This window comes from Pseudophryne corroboree, chromosome 7 (assembly GCF_028390025.1).
Source record: "Pseudophryne corroboree isolate aPseCor3 chromosome 7, aPseCor3.hap2, whole genome shotgun sequence".
Lineage (NCBI taxonomy): Eukaryota > Metazoa > Chordata > Amphibia > Anura > Myobatrachidae > Pseudophryne > Pseudophryne corroboree.
Window position 1 is genome coordinate 333,181,849 of NC_086450.1, and position 12,062 is coordinate 333,193,910.

General features: G+C 46.2%; 1 protein-coding gene across 4 annotated transcripts in view; it reads left to right on the forward strand.

Moving 5' to 3' along the window:
• RSL1D1 (ribosomal L1 domain containing 1) overlaps positions 1–12,062 on the forward strand; it is a 69,055-nt gene that overhangs the window by 7,523 nt on the left and 49,470 nt on the right. For 2 of the 4 annotated variants that reach the window (XM_063934352.1, XM_063934353.1), the window contains exons 2-3: positions 9,642–9,778; positions 11,259–11,397. In XM_063934352.1, the coding sequence (XP_063790422.1) occupies positions 9,732–9,778; positions 11,259–11,397 (186 nt within the window). In that variant the 5' untranslated portion in view covers positions 9,642–9,731. Of the gene's footprint in view, positions 1–6,362; positions 6,599–9,213; positions 9,319–9,641; positions 9,779–11,258; positions 11,398–12,062 lie in introns of those variants that run through there. The other 2 variants (XM_063934351.1, XM_063934350.1) reach the window with 2 other exon arrangements.

A 12,062-nucleotide genomic window follows, 5' to 3' on the forward strand; every position in this document is an offset into this window, starting at 1 on the left:
TTAAAACTACGCTGACAGCCGGTTCTTACATCAGGGAGAAGCGGAGAAAGCAGTACTTAGCGCACGTTCTTACATCTGCCCCAAAGTTCTCTCACATCAGACTCCGGCACTGGCCTCAGTGTCGGACTCCTAAAAGTATTCCGTTTTTAAAAGTGATAATGCGCTATCTGCGCCCTGTTTATTTTAGGAATACAGGTTGAGTATCCCATATCCAAATATTCCGAAATACGGACTTTTTTGAGTGAGACTGAGATAGTGAAACCTTTGTTTTTTGATGGCTCAATGTACACAAGCTTTGTTTAATACACAAAGTTATTAAAAATATTGTATTAAATGACCTTTAGGCTGTGTGTATAAGATGTATATGAAACATAAATGAATTGTGTGAATGTACACACACTTTGTTTAATGCACAAAGTTATACAAAATATTGTCTAAAATGACCTTCAGGCTGTGTGTATAAGGTGTATATGTAACATAAATGCATTCTGTGCTTATATTTAGGTCCCATCACCATGATATCTCATTATGGTATGCAATTATTCCAAAATACAGAAAAATCCGATATCCAAAATACCTCTGGTCCCAAGCATTTTGGATAAGGGATACTCAACCTGTATATGTATATTATTTATTAACAGTTTCTTATATAGTGCACCAAATTCCGTTGAGCTTTACAGTTGGAAACAGTAATAAAACAATACTGGGTAATAACATATAGCAATAGAGGTAGGAGGGCCCTGCTCGCAAGCTTACTATAAGATAGATAGCTCAATCTTTATTAGCGACAAGGGCTATACATTCAACCCATGGGACCGGACATAATGCAGTGCGAGACGGTCGGAGCTCCGAGATTCCGGACAAACTTTTACGTTTTTTTTTTTTTCCAAGTGGCAATTGTTTACAAGGCAAAACTAAACTGGTTTATTTGCTACTTTAAAAAAAAAAAAGCTCCGGCCGTCTCGCACTGCATTACGTCCGGCCCCATGATCTGAATTGTGCATAGGCTCTCACTAATGAGGTGTGTGGAAATGGAATAAGGGAGATCCCTAACAGGTGGCAATGATGCCAAAATAGAAAGAGACAGGAGATGCAACCAAGCACTTTTACGAACTAAAAAAACAAACAAATTCTGCCACTGACACCCACAAGCGACGCTGCATAGAAAACCTTTTTTTTTTTAAAATACAGATTAATAAACATATTTGTGTTTACAGTCACATATGCACATAAAAAAAAAAACCATGTAAATGATAATCCATCAATTTCTTACCAGGGGCTGCTGCTGTGCAGGGAAATGGCTGACTCTGTGCCAGTCACACACACCTCACAGGGTATGATCTGCGGCTCCTCCTTCCCTCCCATTATGACAGTAGGCTCCGTGGATGGTTACATGTGTGACGCTGTCAGATCCCCGGCGCCCAAAAACAGAGAGAGTGAAAGGAAGCCGAGGGGGGGCCGAATATAAACCGTAAACGGGAAGTGCTGAGATAGCTGCCCCTCTTCCCCCTCCGGACAGACTATTGTATACTCAGGTGCTACTGCTGCACTGACCGGGGTGGGGAGGGACTTGAGAGAGCGGCCCCTCCTTCCCCATCGGAGGGGAACGCCACTCAGTGCCAGCAGCAGCAGCAGCACTTCTGTGAGGCTGAGGTGCTGGAGAGGGGAGAGCGTCCACTCCTCACCCTTATTAGCAACGGTGATTGACGTCCATGGCCCGCACGCCACTGGTAAGTTTGTGGGCCCAGGGCGGAAACGGAAGGAGACGCTCGATAGAGGGGGTAGGAGAGGGAAGAACGTCCCCTCCTCCCTCTCCAGCTAGACTACCACTTATTAATAGCAGGAGAGCCGGGAGCGGACAATGGCAGCGGGTGAGGGTCTGGCGTCGGCATACAATGAGTCTATGTGACTCCTTTTAATGCCGGCGGCTCTGGGCCCCTCCGTGCGGCTGGGCCCCGGTGCAACGCTGTAAGTTCCGCCACTGCTTACCACCCACTCAGGTGTCTCCCACCTGTCATGCTCCCTATCATGCTCAGAGTTCTCACTATGAAAATGATTGGAAGAACACAAAGAAGATATTTATAACTTACAGTAAAAGCATCTTCTTTGTACTAATGCAATCATCTTTATAGATAAAACATACCAGATTTGCAGGGCTCCTTCAATTACAGGGAGAGATAGAGATGAGGCAGCTGCAGCTCAGACTCATCTCTCACACTGTCGTAGACTGCCTGTACAGATGGGTGGGGCTACACAGCGGCCAATCAGACCGCATAGAACAGAGGAATGGGAGGCATGCCTCACAGTGGGGGTTGAGCTCTGACGGACAGCTCTGATTGGTCATGTGACCAATCCAGGAAGTGAAGGAAGACAGACACCGGACTGAGCAGCACGGCAGGGGAGGAGGAATGTGGGGACCCGCAGTGCCAGCAGCAGCCGCCCGTGCACGGTGACTGGGCTGACTAGCAGCCAGAACCTGGACTCTGTGTGTATGTGTGTAACATTTGTAGTGAGTGTGGGGACAGGACTGTGTGTGTGTGTAATATGTAGTGAGTGTGGGGACGGGACTGTGTGTGTATAATCTGTAGTGAGTGTGGGGTCAGGACTGTGTGTGTGTGTGTGTGTGTGTGTGTGTGTGTGTGTGTAATCTGTAGTGAGTGTGGGGACAGGACTTTGTGTGTGTGTGTGTGTGTGTGTGTGTAATCTGTAGTGAGTGTGGGGACAGGACTGCGTGTGTGTGATCTGTAGTGAGTGTGGGGACAGGACTATGTGTGTGTGTGTGTGTGTGTGTGTGTGTGTGGACAGGACTTTGTGTGTGTGTGTGTAATCTGTAGTGAGTGTGGGGACAGGACTATGTGTGTGTGTAATCTGTAGTGAGTGTGCGTGTAATATGTAGTGAGTGTGGGGACAGGACTGCTTTGATTGGCTCACGGAGCGGCGCCTAATTGAAGCGTGACACAGCCGCCGCCGGAGAGTGAGGGGCAGGAGAGGCGCACGCTGCGCTCCCCTCCCCTCACAGACAGCAGCAGCGCGGTGAGCAGCACGGGGGTGGGGGGGCCAGGGCAGCGGTGTATATCTGGCACTGGGGGCATTGCTGGCACTGTGAGGACATGTATACCTGGCACTGGGGTCATAGCTGGCACTTGGGAAACATGTATATCTGGCACTGGGGGGCATATCTGGCACTGTGGGGGACACTGGCATTGGGGGCATAGCTGGCACTGTGGGGACATATATATCTGGCACTTGGAGGACATGTATATCTGACACTGGGGGGCATATCTGGCACTGTGGGGACCCTGCATTGGGGGCATAGCTGGCACTGTGGGGACATAAATATCTGGCACTAGGGGCATAGCTGGCAATGTGAGTACATATATATCTGGCACTAGGGGCATAGCTGGCACTGAGGACATATATATATCTGGCACTGGGGGCATAGCTGGCACTGTGGGGACAAGTATATCTGGCACTGGGGGCATAGCTGGCACTGGGGGGAAATGTATAGCTGGCACTGTGTGGGGACATGTATATCTGGCACTGGGGGCATATCTGGCACTGTGGGGACCCTGCATTGGGGGGCATAGCTGGCACTTTGGGGACATATATATCTGGCACTAGGGGCATAGCTGGCACTGTGGGGACATATATATCTGGCACTGGGGACATATCTGGCACTGGGGGGACATGTATATCTGGCACTGGGGTGTCATGTGTATCTGGCACTGTGAGGCATATATGTATCTGGCACTGTGGGGCATATATGTATCTGGCACTTTGGGGCATATATGTATCTGGCACTGTGGGGACATATGTGTATGTGGCACTGTGGGGCATATATGTATCTGGCACTGTGGGGACATATGTGTATGTGGCACTGTGGGGCATATATGTATCTGGCACTGTGGGGACATGTGTATGTGGCACTGTGGGGACATGTTTCTGGCAGTGTGGAGGCACCCATTTTTTGTCATTTTTATATGTATGTGACACTGTACTGGGGCATTATATGTATTTGGCACTGTACAACATGACTAAAAACGGAGTTATGACACAAGGTCATACTCCTACAAACGTCATAACGAAAGGTGTGCGCACAAAATGGGGTGTGGCTTTGTGAAAACTAGGCCACACCCCCATTTTTGTGCGCGCACCTTCGGCGCGCGCATGATACTGGCTCTTGCCCTTGACTACAGATCTTTTCTGGCTCTTTGCCTTTGACTGGTTGGCCACCCCTGGTGTAATCTGTAGTGAGTGTGGGGACAGGACTGTGTGTGTGTGTGTAATTTGTAGTGAGTATGGGGACAGGACTGTGTGTGTGCGAGTGTGTATAATTTGTAGTGAGTATGGGGACAGGACTGTGTGTGTGTGTGTGTGTGTGTGTGTGTGTGTGTGTGACATCTGTATTGAGGTCTCTCCCTCCCCAGGTGCTGCTGACAATATCACTGATGATTGTATTGCCCTGTGTAACCTGCTGCACCAGGCCAGCTGTCTTTCTGTAGGTGAGGGGCCAATGGCGGGCATCTCACCACACCAGTTTACTCACAACACTAGGGTGATGGCTGTGACCTGGCAATTATTGTATGTATGTTCTCCCTGTGTTTGCATGGCTGTAGTGCAGGGACATAAGAGTTAAATTGTGTACGGGGTGAGACAGGCTCCTGCCACTGAGAGCCTCCACAATTTGTGCCTCCCCAGCCTCTGACCTCACCGCACATCAGTGGCTGTCAGTGAGTGCATATGGACCACAGTCTACTGGGCTGTGGGACTGCTCCGCCCAAATGCCACAACTATGCGCCTGGATTCTATCCCCGCTTTCTCTGGCCATTCAATGGGCTTGATTCAGAGATATACTAAAGCCAAATGTTTTTTTGTTTAGCAGTTGAGCAATTATTGTCAGTGTACATGCATGCATACCCTCCAACTGTACCTTTTTGGCCGGTTGAGTACCATTTTATTTAAGGTCTGTACCGGCCAAAAAGGGCTGTGCACTGATTTTCAGCATCTCCCTTGTCTACTGCTTTGCATGGCCACACCCACTATACCAGTGGCCACGTCCCTTTTCCGGATTTGTACTGGTTTCCTCTTAAATCATGTTGGAGGGTATGTGCATGTAGGCCCTCATTCCGAGTTGTTCGCTTGTTAGCTGCTTTTAGCAGCATTGCACACGCTAAGCCGCCGCCCTCTGGGAGTGTATCTTAGCTTAGCAGAATTGCGAACGAAAGATTAGAAGAATTGCGAATAGAAATTTCTAAGCAGTTTCTGAGTAGCTCGAGACTTACTCCTACACTGCGATCAGTTCAGGCCGTTTCGTTCCTGGTTTGACGTCACAAACACACCCAGCGTTCGCCCAGACACTCCCCCGTTTCTTCAGACACTCACGCATTTTTCCCAGAAATGCCAGCGTTTTTCCGCATACTCCCATAAAACGGCAAGTAGCCGCCCAGAAACACGCACTTCCTGTCAATCACACTCCGATCACCAAAACGATGAAAAATCTTCGTTAGGCCGTGAGTAAAATACCAAACTTTTGTGCTAATTTACTTGGCGCAAGCGCACTGCGAACATTGCGCATGCGCAGTTTGCGACTAATCGCTCCGTAGCGAAAAAAAATAACGAGCGAACAACTCGGAATGATCCCCGTAAGTCGATGCATATATTTTGCGATGGTCTTGTAACGGAAGTAGCAGTTAGTAAGTTGCAACTGTGGAGGTAACAGGGAATATCAGCAGAAATGCAGGCATGTAATAACCATTTTAAGTGTGTATTTGACGCTGCAGTTTTGATCTCTTGTGCAGCTGCAACGTCTCCGGCGTCTTACTTCATGCAGCCATACTGCTCAACTATACTAGGACTACTTACGCCAATGGGTGTCTACATACTCATATACACACCGCAGCAACATTTGCATATTTTCGCACAGCTGCTGCAAACAAGTTTGCAGACTGACTCTGGAAGCTGGCGCAAAGGAGCCCAAGAGGATACGGTTGGTTCTAAATCCAAGTGGGAGAAGGGACCTTCTGACGTCACTAGGGGAGGAGACACGTCACCAGGGGAAGGAGCTACGGCTGAACAGGGTACCCGAAAAGTATGCTCGCCACGCTTCGGGCTCGGTGGCTCGCCACCTGGTTACTAAAGGTAATAGTTGGTGGCGTGGATAGTAGAGGAACTATCCTGCTGGCCTAGCTCCTCTCCCCTTGTATCGTGGCTCCTCCCCCTGACGTAAAAGGTCCCCTAGGCCACTTGAATCTAGCATCTACCAAGAGGGGGATACAGCAGAGAGCGGAAAAAATATTAACAGGATGTAAGGGCGGAAAGGATTTTACGCCCTCACTTGATGTCACATCCGGGTCCTTGCCACGAACGGAAAATAGACACAACCAGTGAGAGAGGAGCACTATGCTGCCTGAGACACGCTTGTCCGTCACTTCCTTGTCGACACCAGAACGATGTGTGTGTTACTAGAGACACTTAATAAAGTTGTTCTTGGTGAGATAGGAAGTGTCCGCATGCGCAGTGTGTCTCTCCGTCCCCAGAAGCTACACGTGTAGGGCGGAAGATGGCGGATAGCGTGCGGCATAGCCTGGACAGCGCACAGGTGAGACCCTACATCGCGCATTACACGCTCACCATCCCCGCTGAGAGGCGGCCGCGCTGCTCGGTGACGGGCGAGTTGGTCAGGCGTGTAGAGGGCCGTGCATGCCGTGACTCTGTGCGTGCTGCCGGTCGCTGCCTCTGCCTGCTTCTGGATATTAGTTGTATATGAGCAGCCTGTATCTGCTGCCTGTCTCCGCTCTGACCTATATCTCCCTTAACATGTGCTGCAGCTCTCCAGTGCATGTGATGGCCTATTGCCGCTCTTATTATATAGCTGTTGTCATGCTTATATAGGGGTGTATTTACTTAACCTTGGATGGAGGTAAAGTGGAGGATATAAAGTAGCAGCCAACCAGCTCCTGTCATAATTTTTCAAGCCCAGCCTGTAACATGGCAGTTAGGAGCTGATTGGCTGGTACTTTATTTCCATCCACCTTCTCTCTGTCCAAGGCTTAATAAATAGACCCCTTATGGGGGATATTCAATTAGCCCCCGAGGAGACACCGGGAGTAAAAACTCCTGATGTTTCTTAGGGTTTTGTGGTCGGCCTATTCGATTTGACCGGCCGTTAAAAAGTGCATTTTCACCCCAAAATACACAGGTTCAGTGAAACCTGTGTTTTTTCCGGGTGAAATAGCCCCGTTTTTGGGTGAAAACGGGCTGTCATCTGGGATTCTGCTTCGCCTGCCGGAGGCAGGTGAAACAAAATCCCTGATTAGCCACGGCACACGCCGGCTTATCAGGGCTAATTAGATAGCCCCCCGGCGATACTTTTACACCCGCAGTGGTGCTGGTAATTGAATATCCCCCATAGTATTTGTTTTAATGCACAGCACTGTAAATAGAATAAAAGGAAGAATGTCTCCACGAGCGCTGTCAAAAATAGCACATTTTCTCAATTCCACAAAACAGGGAAGGATCATACAGGCAGTGTTTTAAGAACTATAGCACGTAAAGGAATATAGAAATCTGAAACAACATTAATGAAATATAGTCTAAAGAGGGGAAATGGGAAAACCCGAGCACAGGTATATGTAGTAATGATATAGTTGTTTCAGTAAGTATTGGTTGTTCCACAATATGAAGTAGATTAGTGTGGTGTTCTCCATAGAGGCACCACTTTGTAACCCTTTGTTACGTATAATATAGGTATGCTATGCACTACTAAACTATTGATACCCAGTGACTCCACCCAAGCTTAACTCAAGGTGTTATGTATTATACAATACAGGGCTTGCTTGGGACAGCTAGTAATATTTCTCTTTAATGGATAAAATAGTAACACTGTACTCTGCTTTCTTGTGTTTTAAATGGATGTGACAATATTTAATAGTAATGATAGTACAATATTACAAAGATTGTAATATAACAAGAAAATACAATTTATAGGTCACACTTTCCCTTCTAATCCTACCATCAAGGCCTATACAGTTTACCTGCATGCAAGACAAAAATTACCTTTTGGTAGCTACCAGAATTTGCCTAGGCAATAAAAATACTCCTAGGTGTACACCTGTGTTGTTGAGTAAATGTCATGCATTACCCACCTTCTCATATAGATATACTGTTCACAATAATAACTTATGAATAATATATGCAAACATTTACACATAACTTTGCAGTTAACTGAATCCCTTTGAGTTTCCTACTGAAGGAATATAACACGTATCTGTTTGTGCTTCTGGTACTAGATCAAAGGTCACGTTACAGACTTAATAATGAAGCTAAGAATATATGGCCATATGAAGACAGTCTAGTGAGCACTTAAGTCTATCTATCTATCTATCTATCTATCTATCTATCCTTGTGCCTTTATGCATGCTATTTAGCTGACAGGCTTCAACTACTGTTTACTTTGTTTGTAACTGAGGTTTGTTTCTCCAAAAGTCTGCTATATTTCAATGAAACACTTTCGTTGTCTAGGAGCAGATGGGTGTGAGTTCAATTACCTGACATCATTCCGGAGCAGTGCATGTCTGCCTGCATAGATGTTGGCACTTCTGTTATTGGCCAGTATGACCACAGCTGGGTATTGTGGCTATGTCTGGCTGCACATTGTGTGCAAGTGAATGCCCCCAAAGTTATGACTGTTCATTCAGTCTCTTGCCCTCACCATGTTTCATTAAATTATTTTTTCCCCTTTTTTCTTTGTTTAATAAATGAATGTGTTCTAAAGGTGTTTTGCTATTTTCAGTCATCTCCTGACTTTCCAATGTAGCTTTAACAAAAAATAGATGTGTAGAATAATCAATCGCGCTTCAGTGCAAACAGAAGCTTACTCTTCAAATGTGATTAAAGCAAAAACACATTGGAAAGTATAGCATCAGACATGCAGTTCTTTGTTTATTTCCCTATGTTGAAATCCCCAGTTGTGTTCAGCGCATTTCTTTTACCTAGGAGCCTGTAACCCTATTACTCAGATAAGCCAGTTGTTTTATCAAAGCGCCATTACTCCCAATGTACTGTATTCTCAGTTACTGTTCGAACATTGTGCATGCAACTTGGCAGTTAATAGATTTCTGGAACATTCACTAGAAGTCCATAGTTTTGGTTTATGTATTTCAATAAAATGATACTAATGTTGGCTTCATATATCTTATGGCTTAACTAAGGGCCCGATTCAGACCTGGTCACTGCTGTATCGAATGACTGCGCATGCATCGCAAAGAGGAAGCGCGAGGCCAAACAGTGACAGGATGGTGCGATAATTTCGATCGCAAGGTGATTTACAAGAGGAAGCCGTTTGTGGGTGGTAACTGGCCATTTACTGGGAGTGTCAGGAAAAACGCAGGCGTTACCAAGCGTTCTCTGTGAGTGTGTGTGACGTCCGCTCCGGCCCTGATCAGCCTGTTTGGATCGCACTGTATGAGTAAGTCCTGGGCTACACACAGACTGCACAGTATAGAAAAAATGTGCAAATTTGCCGCACAGTGGTCAAGTCTGAATTAGGCCCTAAGTCTTCTAGTGTCCTTTCCATGAGAGTAGTAGAAGCTAATGTTATTAAAGTAATGTTCTTGACTTGTTTTTTGCTCTTTATTTTTCAGGTTAAGAAGGCAATACAGGCTCTTTTTGCGTATCAGAAAACAAAGAAGGCTAATTCTTTGCTTTTAAATGAACATGACCAGGTATCCTTAATGGTTACTGTATGGAAAATTCCAACTCGCGCACAAACCATCAGAATGTAAGCTCCTATATCTACGGTTTATTCATTATTAAATTATTTACTTGGAAAACGCAGTAAGACTAATTCCACTTTTTTCTTTTACAATGGTATTCTATTTGCCCAGAATCTATGTTGCCTCCCCGTAATGGTCAGAGGGCATTGCTCAACCAATGCTAATGTCTGTTACAGCCTATGGTGATGTATTTCATGCTGCTGCATCTCAAACTCAGGTTGGAAAATTACTGTCTCCAACACAATCTGCAGCTATGCAATGTAACTACAGCACCAGCAGCCACCATGTAATCATCATGCAGTATGCTGTCAGACTTAAGTTACAGGTCACTAGAATCCAGGCAGTGTGTAATCCTTCCTTGTCAAATCTCCAAGCTTTTTTTGACAAATGACCTAATGATCTGTTTAGACTTCTCACCACAGCACTTGTTTATAAGCCGTGCTAATGGTTTTTACATTCAGTATACTAACTGGTCCCTGCAAGGCAACACAAGTTTGGAGCATAGTATATACAAGTGCATCCAATCTAAGAGATTTTATTATTTCATAATATACATATTGCTGTGATTGTAATTCTTAATTCCATATTTCTGTAACCCAAAACCCACATTTATGATATATGATCCAGACATGAGCTCTGTGTATTTGTTTCTCTCAAAAGCATTTATAAACAAAAGGTGTTCACTAATGTGTGAAGTGAAACTCCTCTCGCAGCATCCTGATCATCGCCATATAATGTGAATGCATATCTCAAGCATACACTGTCTTTTACCTTGGTCATCAGACTTGTCTTTTTGTCATGTAAATGGTTTGCTATGTTTTGCTCTGTAACTACGAAATAGGAACATAGACACCCGCCTGCTAAAAAAAACATCTTATACTGTCTTATGTCCTGGGTGAACTAGTATAATGCTGGGTACACACTTAACGATATGAACCCAGCACGGCATCGGCATGTAGGGCCGATGCAGGAAGTTGATGACTATACTCAGGAGTGCGCCTCGTCAGCAACATAGCAGGTACACACTAAACAATGTTCTCGATATGTTGGTCCGATCAGACGACATATCATATGCATGGGTCTTCAACCTGCAGCACTCCAGCTGCTGTGAAACTACACATCCTAGCATGCCCTGCCTCAGTTTTAGCAGGTCATAATAGCAAAACCATGGCAGGACAAGCTGGGATGTTAGTTCCACAGCAGCTGAAGGGCCACAGGTTGAAGACCCATGGTCTAGTGTGTACTCGGCTTAACTTTGACAAATGCCTTGAGCTGGTCATATTTGCCAAATCAAAGTGCCCCGGGCATCAGTGTGGGCTGCTTTAAGGCTTGAGGGGGGGAAGGTGTTCATTTTTAGTAATCTACCAAATTCCAGACGAACCTGGTCTCCCGTCTGTCGCACAACATGCTTAGATAAGCTGTAGTATGGTAAACTGTTGACGTATCCCTGTGTACTAAATATGTATTGGTTTTCTTCACCTACAGTCCGCTTCCTCATGGAATTAGACCTAGTACAAGTGAAGTTTGTCTCTTCACCAAAGATGAGCCAAACATGAATGCTGAACAGACAGAAAAGTTCTACAAAAAATTGCTCAGTCAGCATGGAGTTACACAGATAACTGAGGTAAGTACTGAAGTGCATTCTGGTACAAATCTGATATAAAAGCTATAATATGTAGGGAAGCGTTATTTCTGTTACGTCCTAGAGGATGCTGGGGTCCACATTAGTACCATGGGTATAGACGGGTCCACTAGGAGCCACTGGCACTTTAAGAATGATAGTGTGGGCTGGCTCCTGCCTCTATGCCCCTCCTACCAGACTCAGTTTAGAAAATATGCCCGGAGGAGCCGGTCACAGCTAGGGGAGCTCCATAGGAGGTTTTTCTAGTTTTATTATTTTTCTTTGAGTTAGGCACAGGGAGGCTGCTGGCAACAGCCTCCCTGCTTCGAGGGACTTACGGGGAGAGTAGTGTCCAACCCTGAGAGGTTAAAGGCCACCATCTTCGCTGACAGGACACTGAGCTCCTGAGGGTGATGATTGTTAGCCGCCCGAGGTGACCGCTAACTCCCGCAGCATGTCGCCACCCCTTAACAGCCAGAAGATTTCGGTGGCGAGTGAGTCACCGGCGACCCAACAAGCGGGGAGCTAGTGTGAATGGCGGCAACAGGGTAGGAGCGCAATACTAACTGCGCTCCGGAGAGCTCAGCGGTATGCAGTGCGGCGCTATGAGGGGCGCCCTGAGCCAGTGCAGACACCCTACACTGGTCACTCAAGGCTGTCAGGGACCC